Source organism: Prionailurus viverrinus, chromosome F1 (genome assembly GCF_022837055.1).
Source record: "Prionailurus viverrinus isolate Anna chromosome F1, UM_Priviv_1.0, whole genome shotgun sequence".
NCBI lineage: Eukaryota > Metazoa > Chordata > Mammalia > Carnivora > Felidae > Prionailurus > Prionailurus viverrinus.
Genome location: NC_062577.1, coordinates 67,136,327 through 67,157,208, shown reverse-complemented (window position 1 = coordinate 67,157,208; position 20,882 = coordinate 67,136,327). Strand labels below are relative to the sequence as shown.

Sequence of the window (20,882 nt, the reverse complement as noted above, 5' to 3'; positions counted from 1 at the left end):
GCGGCCAAGCTCTGACCGCACCCCCAGGTAGAGGCGCTTAGTTACCTGTAACTTAGTCTTTTCACTCATTAAATGGGGCTAACAATACATACTACACACAAACCTGAGGCTCACAAAAGACAACGGATACAAAAGTGTCTTATAAAAGTAAAAGTGCTACACAAATGTAAAGTGGCATCATCTTTAACAATTTCAGATTTGTTGGGCAGAGAACAGAGCTACATCCTGTGACTCAGTTCTGCACCCTCTTCCTGGCCCCGTCCCAGCTTACAAAATGGGCTGCCCTGTGGTTTCAGCTTCAGGGTGTCAGGATGACTAGGTCGAAGGGGGTCATCCACAGGGGAAAGAGCCTCAGCTACGGGAATGGGGTCACAGCCACTCCCACCGTCCCACCTGCAGGTGAACTGGACTTCCCAGATCAGCCTCAGCAAAGGGACAGAGCATGAATGAAGCCCCCGGCTCACTTCTGAACGTCTCCCTCTCCTCTAAGCCCAGACGTCCACACCACCGAGTGAGCACACAGGGCTTACTTCAATTTTACGTCAATTAAAGGCAAACAAGATAAAAATGAGCAGTCCGTGCTCATTTCCACCCCCGATTCCACGTTTACTGTCTTCACCTACCAGATTCCTTTAGAAATACTGCTTCCTCCCACCACCATCCCCCCCCCAGAAAAAACCTTTAAAAATTTTTTTAATGTTTACTTATTTTTGAGACAGAGACAGACAGAGCATGAGTAGGGAGAGAGGGAGACACAGAATCTGAAGCAGGCTCCAGGCTCTGAGCTGTCAACACAGAGCCCCACGTCGGGCTCTAATCCACGAATGGAACTGTGAGATCATGACCTGAGCCGAAGTTGGATGCTTGACTGAGCCACCCAGGGGCCCCTAAAAACCTTTAAAATCATACCCTCAGGTGCATGGCTGGTTCAGACGGTAGAGTGTGAGACTGTTCATCTCAGGGTTGAGTTTGAGCCCCAAGTTGGGGGTAAAGATTACTTAAAAATGAAATCTTAAAAAAAATTGGGGTGCCTAGGTGGCTCAGTCGGCAGGACGTCTGATCTCACAGCTTGTGAGTTCGAGGCCAGAGCCCCACATGGGGCTCTGTGCTGACAGCTTGGAGCCTGGAGCCTGCTTCAGATTCTGTGTCTGCCTCTCTCTCTGCCCCTTCTCTGCTTGTGCTCTCTCTCTCTCTCTCTCAAAAATAAATAAGCATTAAAAAAAATTTTTTTTTAATCACCCTTAAAGCCAACAAAAAGTTTTGCTATTTACTTGGGGTTTGTTTTATTTTTTAAATCCATGTGCCCATTCCCTCCACTACCGTGGAGAAGCAGAAGCTGGGGACCATATGCTGCTGATCTAGCAGGTGGGCTGTGTTCGGCCTCCTGGCCCTCCAGCCACTAGAGCTCTCCAGAAACGTGGGGCTGAGCCTGGCCTGAGCAGCTCCTCCTCCCTCTTTGCACCAAGTCTTCCCCTGAAAGAGGGAAGAGGAGGTGCGGGGTTCAAATTCTATTTGTCGCCTTTCTTTCCTTGACTCACGCAGGCTTGTCTTAGACAAAGTCGAGGAGCTTTATGTGGGAATCAATTGCTGGAGCCAAAAGATCCCCTGCTGACATTCCCTGGGCAGCCAAGTCCCATCTCCCTCCTCATAAGAAGGGCTCCGTGAGGGCCAGAGCTGTGGGTTCCATCCCCCCACGCCCTCCCCAGGGCTCAAGAAGACCGATCCCACTTTCCCCCAGCACCCTGCTCTCTGCCCACACGAGGGCGCGGGTTCCACCACTTGGCAGCCACTGTGGGTGGGGAAGGTACTTTTCCAGAGGGAATTGAATAGAGCCAAGCAAGGCTTGGACGACGCCCTGCAGACCTGGAGCTCGGGGAGCTCGGGGACCCTGGGTCTCTCCTGCTCCCACCAGTGTCACTTCCTACTCCCTGGAGGCAGGAGAGACGATGAGAGGAGGGGCTAGTTGCCCTCTTCGCTTCCCCACAGAGAAGGAAGACAACTCCACTAAGTTGGGCCCCCAGGGAAGTGGGGAAGAGACAGAGGAAGGAGAACATGGCCCCCCTCTGAGGTGCCCAAAACAGAGGCGCTGGCCTGGCTCAGACTAGGCCTGGAGGGCTGAGCACAGTGACTGAGACACAGTTCACCCTGAACCCCCAACCCTGAAAACACAAATGCAAACAATGGACTCAATCATTCAGTTAGTCACCCTCCCTGACGGGGCTGAGAGCCAGGCTGCGTTCCAAGGGTGAGTCATTATGCTGAGGCTGCAGGGATGGGCCAGCTCAGTATTGACTGAAAGACTTGAACCTGCAGTTGGCCCACCCCCAGGGACCCCCGCCCTGCCCGCTTCGTGAGCACCCTGCCCTGCCCCCTTGGTGAGCACCCCGCCCTGCCCCCTTTGTGAACACCCCCCACTCTGCCCCCTTGGTGAGCACCCCACCCTGCCCCCTTCGTGAACACCCTGCCCTGCCCCCTTCGTGAGCACCCCTCACCCTGCCCCCTTGGTGAGCACCCCACCCTGCCTCCTTCATGAGCACCCCGCCCTGCCCCCTTGGTGGGCACCCCCCACTCTGCCCCCTTGGTGAGCACCCTGCCCTGCCCCCTTCGTGAACACCCTGCCCTGCCCCCTTCGTGAGCACCCCTCACCCTGCCCCCTTGGTGAGCACCCCACCCTGCCCCCTTGGTGAGCACCCCACCCTGCCCCCTTGGTGAGCACCCCACCCTGCCTCCTTCATGAGCACCCCGCCCTGCCCCTTTGGTGAGCACCCCTCACTCTGCCCCCTTGGTGAGCACCCTACCCTGCCTTCGTGAGCACCCCACCCTGCTCCCTTCTTGAACGCCCCCTGATTTATCTGTGCAGGTACCTGCTCCTCAGATCACCACCCCCAACACAAAGGACCCTGTACCTAAATACAGGGACAGACTCCTAAAGTAGGCCCCCCAGCTCTGACTGGGCCACGGGCAGCTGCTGTGGACTCAGCCATACAGTGTCCTCCAGGGCCTCAGAACACTCTCCAGCCAAGCTTTGGGCCAGATGTGCCCTCTGCTCTGTCTCACCGCAGTGAGAAAGTGGATGGGTCCAACCCCACGGCCCTTCTCCCCTCAGCACACTCAGAACAAAACAGCTTTGTGTTCAGGGACCCCGGCCAGACTATGTCTGCCCCACTCTGGACCTAGCACAGCCTGGCTCAGGAACCATCTCCTTCTGCACTCCCATCCCAGAACCCCCTCTGCTGGGGACCCTCTACTGGGGACTTCCTTAAGATGTCTTTGCCCAGAGTGAGACCCTTTTCTAATTGATGTAAAGGCACCTTAGGAGTTAGTAGCGGCCTTGTTAGGGTGGCCCCAGGCAGGGGACATCGCTGAGTCACTCTCAGAGGTGACCATGAGCAAACCGTATGATGGCTGGTGCAGCACCAAGGGGAACAAATCACTAGGAAGCCAGGACAGAGGAAAACTTGACCAATAAAGGTATTTATTGAACAATTACCCACCGCTGGATTTGACTTAGGACCGACAGAGGGTGTCTCCACCTTCCTGATTTATTTTCAGCCCTTGAGGGCATCATTGTAGATCAAAGCCAAGGCCCCCAGGAAGGTGACATATTCCTGGAAGTTCACCTCCTGGTCCTTGTTCCGGTCAAGGTCATCCATCAGCTTTGCGATTTCAGCATCCTGCAGCTTCTAACACGTTAGAATGGGAAATCCAGACTCAACAATGGTGAGAGCCCCGGGTTCTCTCCCTTTCCCCCTCGCTCACACAAGTGGCCCTGTGCTGGTTTGTCCACCTCGGGGTCACTTGGCTGTACTGCTCGCTCCTGCAGAGTTACTCAGGGACAGCGAGCACGGGGCTGCATAGGAGGACTGACCAACCGTCCCAGTCAGGTATGCGACTTGGGCCCCAGGACGTGGATACCTGTGAGTCCCATGGCACCTCCCCTTCTCCTGATCCTGCTTCTGGGGCCCCGGGGGGAGACTCACCGGGCCAATGGTGAGCTCTTTCTGGATAAGCTCCTTCAGCTCCTTCTTGCTCAGGGTGTTCTTGTCGCCTTCCCTGCCCGAGTACTTGTGGAAGATGGCCACGAGGAGGCCGATGGCCTGATCCAGGGGGCATGCCATGGCTGGGCGCTGGGCTGGGAGCTGGGGTGGAGAGGCTGGTCAGGGCCTTCCCACCCTCCCACATACCCCAGAGCTCGGCCCCCACCATCCCGCCTGGGACTGCCTTGCCCAGCCGCGCAGGAGTCAGGAGCCAGCCCAGGACTTGGGGAGGGGGGGGGGGGGGGAAGGGATTGGGGGGAGGCTGGGAGAGGCGGACCTCAGTCCTGGAGGAGAGGTGGTTGGGGCGCAAACAGGGCACCAGCTGAGACCCGGCCTCCAGGGGTCCCGCAAGTTGGGGAGGAGGGGACTGGGGGGCAGCACACACGCGGTGCCGACGCTCCCGGGGCGCGCCCTCCTGCAGTCCGGGGCGCACTCGGGGAAGCCTCCCGCCGGCTCCGGGCCGGACTCACCCCAGGGTACTCACCGCGCGGCCGGACAGCGTCGAGCGACCAGCGGGGCGGCGTCCAGGGCGCCTTTTAGCGTCCGGGGAGCGGAGGCCGGGCGGGCCAGAGCCCACCCCCGGGGCCCCGGGCAACCCCCCCCCCGGTCCCGCCCCCCTCCCCAGGCCAGCCCCGCCCCCACCCCACCCTTCCGCCGAGGCCCGCCGGGCGCCAGCCGTCTACACCACACACCCCCGGGGGGCCCCCCTCCTGCCCGGGGCAGTTCCGGGTTCGGGGCTGGAAGAGCCGGTGGAAGAACGGGAATCCTACGGGAGGTCGCTGCATCCAGGGACATCGAGCCCCCGGGGCAGGGGGCTAGGGTCCCCAGACGGTGTTCAGGATCAGCCCTAGATGAAGGAGGGGGGCAGCCAGGGGTCTGCGGGATTCGATTTAAAGGTATCTACAGCGCCCACGCCTCGGCAGAACTCCCAGCACCACTCTCACAACCCTTCTTCCTCCCCAGCCCTCAGCCCGCACCCCCTCAGCCCCGCAGCCCCGCGCCCTCGCGCCCTCCGCACCTCCGCGCCCCACTACCTGGAATCCCACCTGCAGTACCCCCCCACCCCGCCTTTGTGTGCACACTGGCCCTGGCCTTAGTTATTTACGCTCCAGTGAAAAGGTTTCCAGATCTTCTCCTGAGAAAGGACTTTCATAAAGGGAAGTGGGGACAGCAGAAAGCACTGGACCCCACAGATTGGGGGGGGGGGGGGGGAGCTTGCTGCTGAGGGGGAATTGGGGGAGACGGAAAGGGGGCTGGCAAGGGTGTTTGTCAGGGTGGCCTCCTGTGGCCTCGGACTGGCTTGCCCACCGCTGCACTCAGGAGCCACACCCCAGCCTCCCCCCCCCCACCCCGCCCCTCCCCAAGCTCTTCCCTTAGCTTTCTCTTGGAAGCGAGTGAAAACCTGGCCCAACTTCCCCATTTTCTGGAAGCCCAGTAAACTCAGTGACATCCACACTGAAGGAGGGCAGGAAGTAGGGGCGGAGCCCAGGACCCTAACCCCAGAGGCTCTCAACGCCCTGGAAGAGAAGCTCTGCCTTGTGCCACACACCCCCAACCCAGGTGGACAAGATATCTTCAAAACCAGCCTGGAATCAAACATTTTTATTTCCCCTGCCAGAAGGGAAGGCCGAAGCAGGGTCTGTCCGGAAGGGAGAGGAGGGCAAGGGTCCACAGAGGGTCTGTGAGAGGAGCTACAGAGGCCACGGGCAAGGGGCTGAGCTCTGGTCACTTGCTGTCCTCCAGGAAGAAGTCATTGTAGGCCATGCACAGAGTGGTCAGGAACACTGAGTACTCCTTGAAGTCGATCTCCTGGTCACGGTTCTTGTCCAAGCTCTTCATCAGGTCATCAATGCTGCTCTCCTTCATCTTCTTAGAGAGCCCAGAGAGAGGGTCCGGTCAGCCACCCTGCCCAGCCTTGCCTCACCACTGCACTGTGCCACCCACCCCCTCGGGGCAGCCTCAGGGTGACCCTCAGCCGGGTCAGCAGCACTCTGAACATCTCGACCCCCAGACTCCCCCAGCCCACACCCAGCACAGGCCTGGAACCATGCAAGGGTTCAGTGGTCTGACTCCTGAATTTAAGCAAATGTCAGTAGGAAAGCCCGTCCAGCCTCCCTTTTCCACAACACTTTCCACCATCCAAAGAAACGGTCTCTAGATTTTATACAATGTCTAGCAGAAATGTCTTGGTGACCACGTGGAAGTGAGCATGATCCAAGTCTCAGGCTTACCCCATAGAGGATAGTTGAGGACCGACCCGGACAACACGTCCTGAGATCAACGTGCTGGATCTGAGCAGCCGCCCCAGCCTTCCCTTGCGGGGAGAGCCTACAGCCCAGCCGTGTGGACTGGAGTCCCTGGCTCAGCTACACCCTGTCCGGTCCCTTGCTCTCCCAGCCCTGTTCCGCCAAGAGGGTGGAGACAGGGCCCTCAGGTGGGACAGAAAGAAAATACAGACACACTCTGCCCTCCCCTCTTCACTGCCCCCAGCTCCCGCTTTCCCACGGGAGACAGACATCAGGACAAATGGAGATGGAAACAGCCTCTCTGTGACGAGACCCTTGTCCCCAGTCTGGGCTCCTGTTAAAGTTAGGCCTTCCCCCAGGGCTTCTGTCCCCCTGTAATTAACCCCTAAGGGACCCGTGCCCCTTCCTTTGCCCTCATTAACTCCAGGATGCAGACAACCTGGCGGGAAAGCAGAGGGCAGGCTCAGTGATACCCACACCTGCTCCAGTCGCTGCCCAAAGGGCCAAACTCAGAGAGAGTCTCTCTGGGGAGGTCCACCAAGGTTCAGGATGCGACCAGAAAGGACCCCACCCTGGATTTTCAAGGAAAAAGGGAGTACTCGCCTCTCACTAGTGTCCTCGGACAAGTTGGATCATGTTTCTGAGCCTCTATTTTTTTTAACTGTAAAAATAATATAGTAATTTCCTCATAGGCCTTCACTCCCACCCACCCTGGTCAGCTACCTCCCACCTTCACCATCTGGCAAGAAGCAATCTGTCTCCTTCCAACCTTGTGTCACAACTAGCAGAATGACACCTTTTGTCCCTGTGTCAGTGCCAGCTGGGAGTCCTGGAGACATGGAGAGTCAGGTGCAGGCCCTGGCCTTGAGCTGAACCCAGCTCGAGCTGGACACCCTCGCCCCTCATCCCCCCATGATCCCTCTCAAAGGCTCTTCCATGGCTGCCTGGGCCTGGCCTCAACACAGAAGGCTCTCTGACTTCTAAACTTTCACACGGAATGTAATGCACCCTCTGGACACCACCCTTCCTCCTTCCCAGTGAAACACAACTCATCTCCCAGCATAGAGCTCTTGCATCTGTTGGCCCAAGATGTCCACACTCTGCTTTAGGTCTCTGATGGTTCTCTTGAGCTATCCTGCTCCTGGCTGAGACTAGAGCACTTGGAGGGCAGATGTGTGTCCCTGTAGCTTGGGCTTCCAACATCACAGGAGGGGAGCCCTTGACAGTGATATGGTGCTTCCCCTTCTTTCCTCCTCCCCCATGATGGACACAGGGAGCACTCGGGCTTTGGGGTGGGGGTGAGGTCACCTACCTCTCCAAGACACAGCTCCTTCTTGATCAGCTCCTTGAGTTCCTTCCTGCTCAGGGTCAGTTTGCTGCCTTCTCTCCCCGAATATTTGTGGAAAGTGGTGACCATAGTGGTCAGGGCCTTCTCAAGAGGTGTCTCCATCAGTGTGTGGCTCTGGAGGGTGAAGGGGGAGGAGAGGATCACCATCCTCCGGAAGCTGGACCTTCTGCTTCCCCATCACCAGCCCAGCCCCAAGGCTTTCTCTAAAGGACCAGAAAATGGAACCCTGGATGAGACAGAAATCTACCAACAAATGGACCCCAATGTGCCAGGGAAGGTTGTAATAAGACCCAAGGCAAACTTGGAAGAGCTGGGACGATGAGACTAACCATCCCCCAAAGGAGCCTACGCACTCTCCTGCTTAGGAGATGCTGGAAGAGGGCTCTAGGGGCAGGTGACAAGAGGACTTCCCCAGAAGATGAACTGGAGGCAGATGATGGAGTTGAGAAGGGTCCCTGGCCCATCTAGCTTGGGCACTTGTTTGTCAGAGGCAGCCCTCACCCTAATCACCCTCCTTGGCCTGGGTGCCTGAATCACCTGTTAGTGGGGAGTGTCCCATTATAGAAGTGGAGGACAGGGCAAAGAGAGAGTCCAGAGTTTGGAGGGGGCTGGGGCTGGAACTGGGAGATAATATCTCAGCAGGACACTGGGGAGAGGTCATCTGACTTGTCCAGCTGGTCTCCAGTCTCTGGCCCTGAGAACTGCACACACAGACCAACAGTGGGGCAGGGGCGGGCGGGCACTGTTGAAATCTCCAGGATCACTCTGAAAGCTGGATCCAGAGGTTGGGTTTGAATGGGTCCCCTGTGTCTCTCAGCATTGTCATGCCCACCAGGGGAAACGGCAGCTGGAGCTCCCATGACTCAGACTTGAAAACCACTCCCCACCAGACTTGAAGAAAGGGACAACACCCAAGGAACCTGGGGACACCAGGTAAATCTGTGTGGAGTCCAGAGCAAGAAGGAGGAGGCAGCTGGCTCTTGCCTTCAGCCCAAAGCCCACCTTTTGATTCTTGAACTGGATCTGTCATTCACCTCTTACCACCCCAAAACCTCAGCCTCTCCCCAGCTCCAGGAGACTCAGCCAGGACCACAGCGGAGGGAAGGGCCTCTGGCGTCTGCAACAGCATCCTGGCGGTTCTGATCACACCTCGGTGCCCAGAGCCACTTCTCCAGAAACTCTGACAGCCACGATTCCAGGCTCCGCCTTCCCTCCTGAGCACATGCCCACTCATCAGGCCAGGTCTTCCTTGCTGGTGGTCACCACAGCCTGTCACCCACTGGCCTCAATGCCCAGCTTGCCCCACCGTACAGATGAGCAAGGAGGTGAGAAGGAAGGACTCACCAGGAAAGGAGAGGGCAGACAACAGCAGAAACAGTCCCCCTCCCACTAGTCCCTGCCTTTATTCCCTTGCTCTGGTCCCCAGGAAACCAGGGGAAGGAAAGAGCCAATGAGAAGGGCAGGGACCTAAGAAGGCCGGAGTCAGAGCCTCTTGGGATGGGGCTGGGGAGAAACCCCTCTGCCAGTACCTTCCTGGTTTCCAAACAGAGGGGAAGGGAGCATGTAGGGTTCATCACGGCACATACATCGTCAGTCCCAGAAACTTTGTTTTCCCAACCACAGATCACCACTCACAATCTGATGGGACAACAGGATGGAAGAGAAACCAAAATCCCTGGAAAAAAGAGCCAGGAAGCATGGGCCAAAAACAGCGTATCTCCTCATGCCCTAGTCACTCTCCACATTGGGGCCCTCCCACCTACACCAGGAGCAGAGCAGATACACCTTGAGATGGGTCAGAAGAGAAGATGTTTCCTGCCAAGGGCGTGGTCAAGGTCATTAGCAAGTATGGAGCCTAAGGTTTTTAAAGGGCTTTTAAATGAATGATTTCTTCTAAACTTCATTCGTGTTCGTGGGAAAGAATTGTCAGAGACTTAGAATCAGGGACAGGGAAGGGACCCAGGAAGAGTTAGGGCCCAGTGATGGGTAGAGGCTGCGGATTGAGGAAACAGGTTCAGGGTGCAGGAATGAATGGGGCAAGAGTCAAGGGGAGCTGCCTGAATCGCAGGAGGGACATCATTCCCCCCTCTGTTCTCCCTCTCTCTCTCTGAGAGCAGAGCTGGCCGATTAGGGGCTCGTGCCTGTTGGTGCCACAGCCTCCCCCTGGCCTGCCTGGGTGTTCCTTGCTGCCCCCACCCCCGCCCCAGCTGGCAGGCCTGCAGAGGCCCACAGGGACTGGTCGCTGAGCAACAGGAGTTTCCGAAGCAGAGAGATGATCCAGGAGAAGGCTCCCCGGAGGGCAGACGGCAGCCAGGGGGAGACAGAGGGGGAGGAGGCAGGCTTCTTCCTGGACCAAAATCCTACCCGGGCCTCTGCAGTCACACTCAGGGAACATCTGAGTCACCTGCCCCACTCCTCTGACACTTGAGAGAAAAACATAATGTAATGAGAAGAAAAGGGAAAGCTTGAAAGGTTGAGAAAACCAAAATCCCCTGTTGCTGGACACGACCTTTACCCGCCTCCTTCTGAAAGGCCCCCCAGACCACCCAGGCGGCCAGCAGTGTGGGGTCAGTTACCCACCAGCCTTTAATCCGAAGGGAAGGAACATCATGACTGATATTTTCTGGGGGAAGGAAAATTCCCATTTCATTTATCAGATCATGTGTCTGGAATTTCATCTCAAAAATTATGGTCACCCCCCAACCCCCTCACTTCCACCCTCCTGTCACCCCTTTGAGGCTCTTTGTCCTTCTCTGAAGGACCAGGATCCTAAGTGATAACAGCCCTCAGCCCACGGTTTTGGGGGCAGGAACAAAGGTTGAGAGGGTGATATCCTCAGCCTGCTGCAATGGTGTGGCCTCCCAAGGGTGGCAGGGCCTGGCAGGGCAGGGCCCTCCTGATTCAGCCCTCCCCCCACCCCCCGACCCAGGCATGCCCAAACTCCATTCCAGACCCCAGCCAGAAGCAGATGTGACCTTCAGTCCCTCCAGAGGTGAGGCTGGGGTGGGAGGAGACAGTGCGCTGGCCAAGACCCCCCAGCTGGGGTGTTCCAAGTCTCAGAGGGTTTTTTCCTTGCCCTCGGCCCCTTCGTCAATTCCATCACGCACACATACACATGGACGCCCTTCCACTCACCCCTTCCTTCCTTCACTAGTTGGCTCCGCACAAAACAGCTGCCAACAGCCAGGGCTCCCCACCCCCACATGCCCCTCAACTCCCACCCATACTCAGAGTCTCAGACCGTCAGCCTCAAAGCTTCCAAGAATCTTTATTGAACTTATCCACATCGTGCACACACCTGCTGGAGCCAGGGTGTGGCCCTGTGGCCACTGCCAACAGGTGAGACCCCAGCTGGCAGGCCCCCCACCCGCATGACGGGCATTCACTTCTTCCGGGGCTGCTTATCCGGGAAGCCTTCAAAGAACTCGTTGCACATCATGGCGACACAGGACAGGAAGACACAGTACTCCTGGAAGTCCACTTCATTGTCCTTGTTGCTGTCCAAGTTGCTCATCAGTCTCTGAAAGGCCGCATCATCCGTCCTTTTCTGCAAGGAAGGGGCGACAGGTAGAACCACAAAGCCTGGATGGAGCCGAGTGCAGACCAGGGTTCCATCTCCAGATGGGGGCACAGGAGTGCAGCCACTCCCAGGAGGCCTGCCCTGGGCGCTCTGCTCTGGGCTCTCAGGGGCTAAGCTGGGGCCACAGAAGGTCAACCCGAGGGGTGAGGAAGTCTGAGTACCCGGGTGCAGCTGGAGAGGGGGACCGCAGTGTCTTCCCCAAGGTTGTTTCAAGAATCCAGTCGGACAATAGTCACGAAAGTAAATGTACAATGTTTATTTGTTTATTGGGGGGGGGGGAACACCACGAGTGGGGGGAGGGGCCGAGGGAGAGAGAGAATAACAACCAGACTCCACACTCAGCACGGAGCCCAATGCGGAGTTTGAACCCTCAAACCATGAGATCATGACCGAGCTGAAATCAAGAGTCAGATGCTTGACCTACTGAGCTATTCAGGCACCTAGAAAGTAACGCATAAACTGCATAAAGTTTGATATGGATGGGAGCTGTGATTGCTGGGGGCGGGGGCAGGGGGGCACAGTAAGCATGTGTCTCCATAACTGTGTCTTCACATTCACAAGCCAGACTCAAAAATTGTTCATTGCTGGACTGATGGCAACAGGACAGTCCTGACTCGTGGGTCTCGGCTTTGCACTCTGCCTACCTTAGGAAGTTATTTAGCCTCTCTGAGCTTTTGTGTCCCTTCAGTTAAGCTGTGCAAAGCACCTGGCAGAGTCTGGTCCGCAACCTACCTGTTCATTCCCAGCCCTCTTCCTGCTGGGCTCTAGGAAGAGAGTGGTAGGTGCTCAGTGTGTTTCCAACCAAGCCGTCAGGGCAAGCTCTCTGCCCCAACTTCCCCATCTCGGTGACAGATGCCTGCTGTGGCTACAGCCCCCACCCAGGCCTTGCCCCTCCTCTGTGGGGAAGGGGGCACATGGGGCCTACTCCCAGGCAGTGGCCACTCACCCCTAAGAAGCTGGGCAGCTCCCGGGTCAGCAGCTCCTTTAGCTCTGACTTGTTGAGCTTGAACTTGTCACCCTCCTTGCCAGAGTATTTGTGGAAGGTGGACACCATCACATCCAGAGCCTTCTCCAGGGGGTACGCCATGGTGGCAGTCAGGATCTGAGGACAGGGTCCCAGAGACACCCTTATCTTCCCCATCCGCACCCTCAACTTTGTGTTCAGAATGTCAGAATGTCTCATCCCACTCCCATCCCTCAGGGAGCACTTGATGACACTCTGCTGCCACCAGAGGAGGACCCCAGAACGGTGGGGCTCAGCTCCTGGTGGGGAAGGTGCACAGTGGGAAGCGGATGCTTCAGGCAGCAAACTCCCCAGCCTCCCTCAGGCTGGGCCTCTCGAACAGACCAGACGGCTCCACCCCTCACTCAGGCCTCCCGTGACCACAGCAGCCGCACCCTGGTGCTGCTGGAGGCCTGCCCAGGGGCCTGCAGCGGAAAAAACCAGCGACCAAGCCCTAGAGTAGGGAGGGGCAGGGTGAAGTGGCGGGGGCAGGGATGCAGGGGAGGGGAGGGGAGGCGAGCTGCCTCTGGCTGGGCTGCCGGGTGCAGGGCAGAAGCTCAGAGGACACGACCAGACAAACTGCCACAGTTGCCTTCACTTGGCTCCCCACACTTGAGTGTGCACACACAGGCTTGTGCAACCAGCAAACACAAGCCGATGTGCACACCCACTTGCCACACACACACCATCACATACTACAGCAACAGCATGTGCAAAAGCCAGCATCTCAGTACCGCTCAGCTAGGTCAGATCCAGCCACCTGCACTTCTTTTTTGTGTGGTTTTTTTTTTCCCTCTTGCACATGCATGCACACAGGTGCACGCACATCCACACACACACCCCAGGGCCTCCGCATCGGAATCTCACACTGGACCCATTTAGCACACCTGGTCCCCACCAGCCGCTCCTTCTGCCCAGCCTGCCCCAGCCTCGGCCTGACACCCTTGTGTCCTGCCCCAGCCTCGGCCTGACACCCTTGTGTGCTAGTTGGGAGGCCACGACTCACCAGGCCAAGAGGAAGAGACGAGAAGAGAGGGTGAGAAGAGAGGAAGAGTGGGGAGAGCCCAGCGGTCTGTGCTATTTATACCCTGGTCAGGCCCTGCCCATGGCAGGGGTTGGGGAAGAGGGAGAGACAGTCCTCCTGCGGCCCCTCCACCAGCCCTGCTGGAAACCCAGCTCCCTGCCCTGGGTTGGCACACTGGACAATGGGGAGCCCACACAGGCAGGGCTCTCAGGAGAGTGGGCACCCCCCCAGTGGCCCAGCACAACCTGAGTTTTCAGGAGCCAGAAGAAGTCTGTGCCGTGGGTGTGGGGGCCAGGGAGGAAGGGGTCCCACTGGGCACCTAGAAAAGGGGGTACGGGGTGGTGAGCGAGACATTGCCTTGGAAATGCGCCCGGCTGGCTCAGATGGTAGAGTGTGCCGCTCTCGATCTCGGGGTTGTGTGATCCCACACTGGGCGTGGAGCCTGCTTAAAAGGATAAATTAAATAAAGCCTTAAACAAAATTTGCCCTAGAAATGTGGCTGCCCGGGAACTATGGGGGGGGGGGGCACCCAGGCTCAGTGCCCGTGCTGCCTTTCCCCTCTCTAGAGGGTTCTCTGACATGCTGAGTGAGGCCCAGGGCAGGAGCTGGGAGTCTGGAGGAGGAACAGGCCAACACCCAAAGTCACTGCTGGGACCATCCCAGGCATGTCAGTGGACGAAGGTCCGGGCTGAGGCGGTGATGGAGTGGGAGCCGGGTGCAGGGCTGAGGGATGGACTGCAGCTACCCAGAGTGGTGGGGAGGGGGCATCTGGAGTTGGGATGGTGTTAAGGTGAAGCATGCACGGTGGGGTGCAAAGTTAAAGGAGCAATCCCACAAAACAAGGAAGGCAGGGAACGGGGTCAGCTTCTCAGTGCGGTACGAACCCGAATTGACCTTCACGTGGCTACAGCCTCAGGGGCGGGGTCTGTCTCCAGGCGTCCCCTTCCCCCTCCAATGCAGGGCACGGCATGCCTCCCTGGCCAGGAGCAGTACCCCAGTCAGACCTCAGACACCCTAATCCTATTAGTTCTGCTCTCTGGACTCCCACAGCCAGGCAGGGACAAGCCCGCCGCACCCCTACGCCCCACCCCTACCCTCCTCCTCAGAGCGGCCTCACAGAGGACTGAGCTCTGTCCCCAGGGAACGGATGCCCTGGCGTCCTCCTTGGCAGCGCAAGGGAGCTTCTTCTTCAAAGACCCCAGAGAGCGTTGGTGGTACAGTGGTGAGCACAGCGGTCTTCCAAAGACCCCAGAGAGACGGAGAAAGAGAACCCCCCAAAGCCCCTGGACGCTGTCCTTGTATTGACCCCACCGCTCTTGCCAGAGCTGGAGACCAGGCTGCTGCCAAGCTGACACCTGCCCTGAGACCAGAGAGAAGGGAAGACTCTGCCCCAGGCCCCGGCTGTCCTCCCAGAAGCAGCAAACCAGACCGAGTGACACCAGCACTTTATTAGGGGCTGAATGTGCCCTTCCCCACCACAGTCACGGCCGTGGGAGGGGGCAGCAGCTCTGTGACTCTCTAGCTGGGATGCTGGAGGTGCAGGACGGGGGTGGGGGGACAGGTCCTGCCCGAGCAGACCCCTGTCCTCAGGAGCAGAGCCTACTGGGAGCAGGGGGTCACGGGGGTCACGTCCTTGAAGTAGTCATGGCAGAAAGTGCAGAGGCAGGCCAGGGAGCACACGTACTCCACAAAGTCCACCTTGCAGTCCTTGTCGGTGTCCAGGACGCTCATGAACGCACTGTAGTCACCCTCTCGGAGCCCCATCTGTGCAGCGGCGGGAGGGGGGGGCAAGGTTGAGGACAGAGCGTGCCACCACCCCACCCTCCCCTCCTGGGCGGTCCCACACCTCCCCTGAACCTCAGTGCCCCCTGAACCCTCCTTCTCAGACCCCCCTGCTGGCTGCTGAGGGCCTACTATGTGTCAGGAACTCTCCACGGTGCTGTGAATCAGTCCTCCCAGCAGCCCTGCAAAGCAGCAGGTCCAGTGACTGTCTTCCCAAAACACGGATGAGAACTCAGGGGCCCACGGCCTCGCCTGTACCCCACCTGCCGGGGGCTTGTCCCCAGCTCTGCCTCTGCAGAGTCCAGGCAGTGCTGCCCTGCAGCCTGGGCCCCCAGGGGTCTCACCGGGGTCCAGGTGGGCAGCTCCTTCTGTAGCAGCTCCTTGAGCCCTGCCTGGCAGAGCCCGTGCTTGCCCCGGAGAGCTCTGCGTATTTCCGGAAGGTGCTCACGACTGTAGCCAACGCCTGCTCCAGAGATGTGGCCATCCTCACTGTGGGAGAACAAGGGCTGACTCACACCAGAGGCCCAGGGCACCTCTGCCCTCTGCGCTTCCCAGGGTCTGCTCCCAGTCCTGTCTTAATCTCCACTCGGCTTCCAGCCCCACAAGCTCCACCTCCTCTGAGCAGCCCTCTCCCTTAAGCTCTCCGGCTCCTTCTGATTTTCCCCCTACTGCCCCCACTGTTATTCTCCCAGCAGAGGTCTCGTTTCCCTAACATCACCGCACGCTTCTCAGGGAGAGTGCCCTGTCCCCTGACTGCACCCCCATACTGGGGATCCCTGAGGACTCCCCAGTTCTCTGCCTTTGGGCATCCCTGACACCCAGGAAGGGCTCAGCCCCAACCACCCCATGAGATACACAGCCCCCTGGCCTAAAGGATCCCAGCTCCTTCTCTCTCCCTGATTCCCCTCTGCTGGGCCCTGTGGAGTGAGAGGCGCGCGTGGCTGGGGGCTGCCGTCCCTTTGTGACAGCCCTGTGGCGCAGGGTGTCTGGGTCCTCAGTAGAGGAAAGGGCCACAAGCCCAGGAAATAGCAACCTCAGAGGTGCTCAGCGGCCCTTCGGGGCTCCTGCCAGCCGGGCTGGTGCCACCGCGCTTGATCTTTCAGAAGCTGGGTGCCTGGACACTGGAGGGATTCCTCTTCCCGGCGTAGCCCTGGCCTGTCTCAGGCTTCAGCAGGAAGGGGGGGGCGGGGGGGACAACGTGGAAAGGGAGCCAACACCAGTGCTTTTAGCCCGCGTCCCCCACCCCTGCAGACCTCAGCTCTGCACACCCCTGAGTGTACAAAGAACCCCTGAGCCCACCATATCTGACTGCCCTCACCTCTCTGGTCCCTGCTGTGCTCATCACTCTGCCCCCAGACCCAGACCTGGGCCAGGAGACAGACCCCGAACTGCCCAACACCCAATCCAGGGCAGGACCCAAGCAGCTGGCACTCACCACTGGTGAGTTTCAGCTGTAGGAGGCAAGAGACAGGACATCCCTATTTGTACTCTCCCATGGAAGGAAGGAAGCAATTATGGGGGCCCAAGTAGGTCAAGCTGAGGAGGCCCCCAGGGGCTCCCCTGCCTCCTGCCCTGGCGGCCCTTATTACCAGCCCCACTACCCCCCCATCCATGCACACATCAAAGGCCAAGTCTGGGCCACAGACACTACCCCCTCATTGCCTGCCCCCAGAGTTGGGGACCGGGCGCAGCACCCCACCCCTGATCTTCCAGCGCCCGTTGGAGGAGATAGGCTAACCCCTCACATCTGTCCCCACCTCTTCACTCTGAACAAGTACCCTAGAAGCATGCAAAGTGGGGGCACACTTAGCCTCACCCCTAGGGAACCCCTGTGCCAAAGGGGATCTTGGAGACATCTGCTTAGCCCCCCCTATTTACAAGTGAGGACACTGAGGTATGAGACACCCTCCCTGCCTGGCCTCTGGATCAGTGTCCTTGGTCACTTTCAGCTGTGAACGGCTCTCCCCCGTGTGAGACCTTCTTCAGCGGGCCTGGAGGAAGAGGAAGGCAAGTTGCCGCCAGAGCCCTTCCACGGTCATGCTGACTCCTCTGCGGCCCCCATGGCCCCCAAGTGCTGCGAATGACCTCAGACCCTGCACGCCCCCCGTGCGTACAGCCTGAGGTCTGTGTCCTGCCCTCCGTTCCGGGAGGGTCTGATGGGGTGGGGCTGGGTTTCCTCTGGCTCTAGCTGGAGTGTGGAGTCCTTTGGGGTCCCAGCATCATGGGGGCTGCCCCTGTGTCTCCTCTCCTCAACGAACGCTGGGCTTCAGGCTCTGTCTTCCTCACTCCACAGACTGTGAAACCAAAGGTCCTTTTGGCTTAGTGGGGCCAGTGCTCTCAGGGCATGAGGGGCCCTGGTGTCCTGCTCACCTCTGGGACTCAGCGTTCTCTTACTGCCCTGTGAGCTCTTCATTGCTTTGAAACATGTTATTTTTTAATTCTATCCAGCATTTTTTGTTATTTTTAGCTGGAGCAGGCACAAAGCACCATATTATCAGACGTGGAAATCCCTCCATATCACTTCTCTGTGCCCTCATGCATGCCCCAGCCTGAGAGACCCCTCCCTGTTTCACAGCACGAGAGCCCAACACCCAGAGGAGGGTGGGAAGGGGGAGAGGAGAGCAGCACCCAGGCCTCCAAAGAAGCCCTATTGTTTGTGGAGGCAGCCCCAGATCTCACGACACCTTGACCTCAGCCAGGGCGCCCAGCATCCAGGCCCAGCCTGGGCATCCTCTCCTTGAGGACTCAGCCCCTGCAGGTGAAGGGAACAAGCAGGGGAGGGAAGGGAGAGCTGTGATTAGCCCTGTTTTATAGGCAAGGAAGGTTATGAGGAGCAGGGGGGACAGAAGTGGGGACCAGCAGATAATCCAATTCCAGGCCACTCACTGACTCCAGCCTGTGAGACCCCTGCCTTGCCGGCAGAGCTGAAGCAGGGTCACCCCACCCCTCTGGGCCTCACGTCCCTATCTGTTGCGGATCAAGGGTAATAATGGTGGCTACTTCATGGGATTCCTTCTGGGCTTATGTCAGTCCGTGTGTACAAAACGCACACACAGCACCTGCTCATAGTCAGGGCACAGATGTTAACTGAGAGGTAGGTAACTTGCCTGAGGTCACATACCTAACAAGTGGCAGGCCTAAGAGCCACTCATTATTCATGTAACTATTTAAGTCACCTGTCTGAGGCACCGTGGGTGTGCTCAGAAACAAGACAGATTCGTCCTGGCTCTGTGGCGATGACAACCAAATGGGGGACACAGGTGACAACAAACAAACGTAGGCCAGGTTGGTGGTATCCGTGCCAAGGGAAAGGGGGGTGGCGGGCTGGCACCGAGTGCGGGGTCCTCAGCCTGTGGCCCCTTTTCCTGAGTGAGGCTGCGCCTGTTTGCCCGCTGCGGGGGAGGGGCGGGCGCTCACCCGGGAGGCGGGCACAGCTCCCTGGATGCTCCTCCTTCCCCAGCCTCCACGGTCCACTTGATTCTGTGCCTTGGAGCCCTCACCACAGCTGGTGATGCAGGCGTGGAGCCTGCTGCTGAGGACGACAGCACATCTAGAAGGTGAGTCTCTGCCCCACCTGTGGGTGGGAGGGTGGGAGAGATGCCCTCTGACCTGGAAGGACTTCCTACAGCACTGACCCTCCCCCTCCTCTCCCTCCCCTTCCCCTCCCTCTCCCTGCCCCACCTCCCTGCCCTCCTCACCCTCCCCTCCCCCTCCCTTTCCCTCCCCCCTCCCTTTCCCTCCCTCCCCCTCCATCTCTCCTCCCGTCTCCCTCCCTTCCCCTCACCCCCCTTCCCTCCCCCTCTCCTTTCCTCCCCTCCCCCCTCTTCTTTTCTCCCTCCCCCTCCCCCCTCCCCATGCCCTCCCCCTTCTCCTTCCTCTCCCCTTCTCTCTCCTTCTCCTCCTCCCCCTCCACTGCCCCCACTATTATCACCACAGCCTTTGAAAGGCTCTTGGGAAATTGCATTGCCCTCTGAAGGTCAGTGTCTGGTTCTTCACCTCAAGGAGAAATAAAGAGCACCTGGATATGCAAGTGCTTGTTCCAGAAGGACCTGGGCCCAAGGGACAGGGTAAGCACTCCCAGTCCCCGAGCCCCACGGAGCCATGAGCTGTTGTCCCTCTGATGCGAGTTATTGCTCATCATCTAAGCCACCTGTGGGGAGGTGAGGAGGGAATGTTTGATTACTGGGGCTGCAGCCAGAGAAACCTTTGCTGGGGATGTCTGAACTGAGACCAAGGAGAGCCTGTGGGGCTTAGACCTGCTACCGCTTTTGATGGCCAAGTCAATGCCAGTTGTGCCCACTTCCCAGATGGGAGCAGTGAGTTGGTGGAGAGATCATGTGACCTGAAGCTAGGAGCATGGGGAGCCCCATTTCAGTCATTCCCCGGTCTCAGAAGCCACCTTTGACTCCAGTACCTCTTTCTTGGAGGGTCAATAGGCTGTCAAGGATAGACCCAAAAGAGCAAAGGCTGAGGCGGCAGCAATCCCTGAGAGGAGGTGAGGCTCTCCTGGGGCTCTCCTTCCAGCTGTAGCTCCAAGAGCAGGTGGGAAGTAACTTGGCCAACGGTCCTCTGAACAGTGCCATTTTCTGGACCCTCCTGCTCTGCCTCAGCAGAGATTTTGTGAGAGGATTCTTGCGACCAGCTAGGTAAGTCTGGTGTTTGTTAGTGTGTCAAATGCTCAGAAGCAAAAGAAATTAGCCCCATTTAATGCCCAGCCATCTGAGGCCAGTCTCCACCAGCCAAAACAGTCCAAGAATGGGGAACTGAGTCCCAGCAGAAGCCAGGATCCATCGTGAGCAATCAGACCACCACCAAGTGAGTCGGGTTTCCCCTTGATTCAGAATCAAGAGACCAAGAAGGTCTGGACTCTGCTCCCCTGTGAGAAATAAACCCACTGACCCAGTCAAAGGAGGGAACATGGAGACTTACAACACAGTGAAGCAGGCTTTAACCAACATTCTTGCAAGAGCAGGTCTGATGGACAGGCAAGCTCGGGGCAGTTACAGCAACTTACCTCCTAGTGTGAAGTCCTTCCCCTGGTTCCTCATTGGCTGAGCACTACAGAGGTAAGTGCCTCCCCTGGTTCCTCATTGGCTGAGCACTACAGAGGTAAGTGCCTCCCCCGGTTCCTCATTGGCTGAGCACGACAGAGGTTACAGCCTTACCCAGAAGTCACCTGTGCCCACATAAGACCAAAAGTAGTCTGATTGGAACAAATGTACATTCCTTGAGGTGAGGCAGAGACTCCAGTTCTTTGGCTCATGCTCATTGCAAAGCCGGCAAAATGGAGAGGGGAAGAAGAACCAGAAAGTGATATGTCTAAGGCTTTGGGACTCTATTGTTTGGGGGGATGGGGTTCATACATATTTCCAATAGGTTGTAAACCTATTGGTAACTAGACAGCACAGCTTTATTTGGTATTTCTGAAAATGAATCATCTCACTTATTCTCACATCACCCAAGTCCCCTTGCCTTCACACAAACCCCAAGGCATTGGACGTAGCCAGAAGAAGGGGAGGAAGACCTTTGACTCCAGTATCCTGTGTCCTGTAGACGTGAGGCCTTTCTTACAGGCCGGGGTCAAGTCCCAGCACTGCTCCTTATTCGAGTCTCCCAGCCCCGATTCCCTCCTCTTGGAAGTGCAGTTACTACCAGCACAGCCCTCTTCCACCCGTTGTGAGGACTCGAGGAGACAGTGCTCGACAGGCCCAGCAGAGAGCCTGGGCGGAGGGACACCTCCAGGAACTGCAGACGCTGCTCCCTCCCTGTTTCCTCCTCTGTGGAGAGAGTCTAGTGACGGGGCTGAGAGAGCAGCTGTGGGAGTGTTTCTCTCCATCTCAGGCCCTCTCCTACAAGATGGTA

The 20,882-nt window shown here is 58.1% G+C and overlaps 4 protein-coding genes across 12 annotated transcripts; all 4 read right to left on the bottom strand.

Annotated features, from left to right (window-relative positions):
- Window positions 1-3,455: 3,455 nt before the first annotated feature.
- Window positions 3,456-4,653, bottom strand: S100A6 (S100 calcium binding protein A6). Its single transcript, XM_047840739.1, has 3 exons — window positions 4,522-4,653; window positions 3,981-4,139; window positions 3,456-3,683 (listed from the first exon to the last, which is right to left on the bottom strand). Exons 2-3 carry the CDS (start codon window positions 4,116-4,118, stop codon window positions 3,549-3,551), a joined length of 273 nt encoding a protein of 90 aa, XP_047696695.1. The 5' UTR covers window positions 4,119-4,139; window positions 4,522-4,653; the 3' UTR covers window positions 3,456-3,548.
- Window positions 4,654-5,624: 971 nt separating this feature from the next.
- S100A5 (S100 calcium binding protein A5) lies at window positions 5,625-8,198 on the bottom strand. 4 transcript variants are annotated; one of them, XM_047841241.1, is made up of 3 exons: window positions 8,169-8,198; window positions 7,596-7,745; window positions 5,625-5,906 (listed from the first exon to the last, which is right to left on the bottom strand). In XM_047841241.1, exons 2-3 carry the CDS (start codon window positions 7,731-7,733, stop codon window positions 5,763-5,765), a joined length of 282 nt encoding a protein of 93 aa, XP_047697197.1. In that variant the 5' UTR covers window positions 7,734-7,745; window positions 8,169-8,198; the 3' UTR covers window positions 5,625-5,762. The 4 variants fall into 4 exon arrangements, with proteins under 4 accessions (XP_047697197.1, XP_047697198.1, XP_047697194.1 ...); XM_047841242.1 differs by lacking the exon at window positions 8,169-8,198 and adding an exon at window positions 8,133-8,150; XM_047841238.1 differs by lacking the exon at window positions 8,169-8,198 and adding an exon at window positions 7,961-7,981.
- Window positions 8,199-10,908: 2,710 nt separating this feature from the next.
- S100A4 (S100 calcium binding protein A4) lies at window positions 10,909-13,296 on the bottom strand. Of its 2 annotated transcripts, XM_047839612.1 has the most exons (3): window positions 13,221-13,296; window positions 12,158-12,313; window positions 10,909-11,178 (listed from the first exon to the last, which is right to left on the bottom strand). In XM_047839612.1, exons 2-3 carry the CDS (start codon window positions 12,296-12,298, stop codon window positions 11,014-11,016), a joined length of 306 nt encoding a protein of 101 aa, XP_047695568.1. In that variant the 5' UTR covers window positions 12,299-12,313; window positions 13,221-13,296; the 3' UTR covers window positions 10,909-11,013. The 2 variants fall into 2 exon arrangements, with proteins under 2 accessions (XP_047695568.1, XP_047695567.1); XM_047839611.1 differs by lacking the exon at window positions 13,221-13,296 and having other exon boundaries at window positions 12,158-12,537.
- Window positions 13,297-14,668: 1,372 nt separating this feature from the next.
- S100A3 (S100 calcium binding protein A3) lies at window positions 14,669-20,030 on the bottom strand. 5 transcript variants are annotated; one of them, XM_047839585.1, is made up of 6 exons: window positions 19,950-20,030; window positions 19,017-19,170; window positions 18,438-18,594; window positions 17,705-17,772; window positions 15,365-15,509; window positions 14,669-15,002 (listed from the first exon to the last, which is right to left on the bottom strand). In XM_047839585.1, exons 2-6 carry the CDS (start codon window positions 19,121-19,123, stop codon window positions 14,838-14,840), a joined length of 642 nt encoding a protein of 213 aa, XP_047695541.1. In that variant the 5' UTR covers window positions 19,124-19,170; window positions 19,950-20,030; the 3' UTR covers window positions 14,669-14,837. The 5 variants fall into 5 exon arrangements, 3 of the variants coding, with proteins under 3 accessions (XP_047695541.1, XP_047695543.1, XP_047695544.1); XM_047839587.1 differs by lacking the exon at window positions 17,705-17,772 and having other exon boundaries at window positions 19,039-19,170; XR_007147984.1 differs by lacking the exons at window positions 17,705-17,772; window positions 18,438-18,594 and having other exon boundaries at window positions 19,039-19,170.
- Window positions 20,031-20,882: the final 852 nt, after the last annotated feature.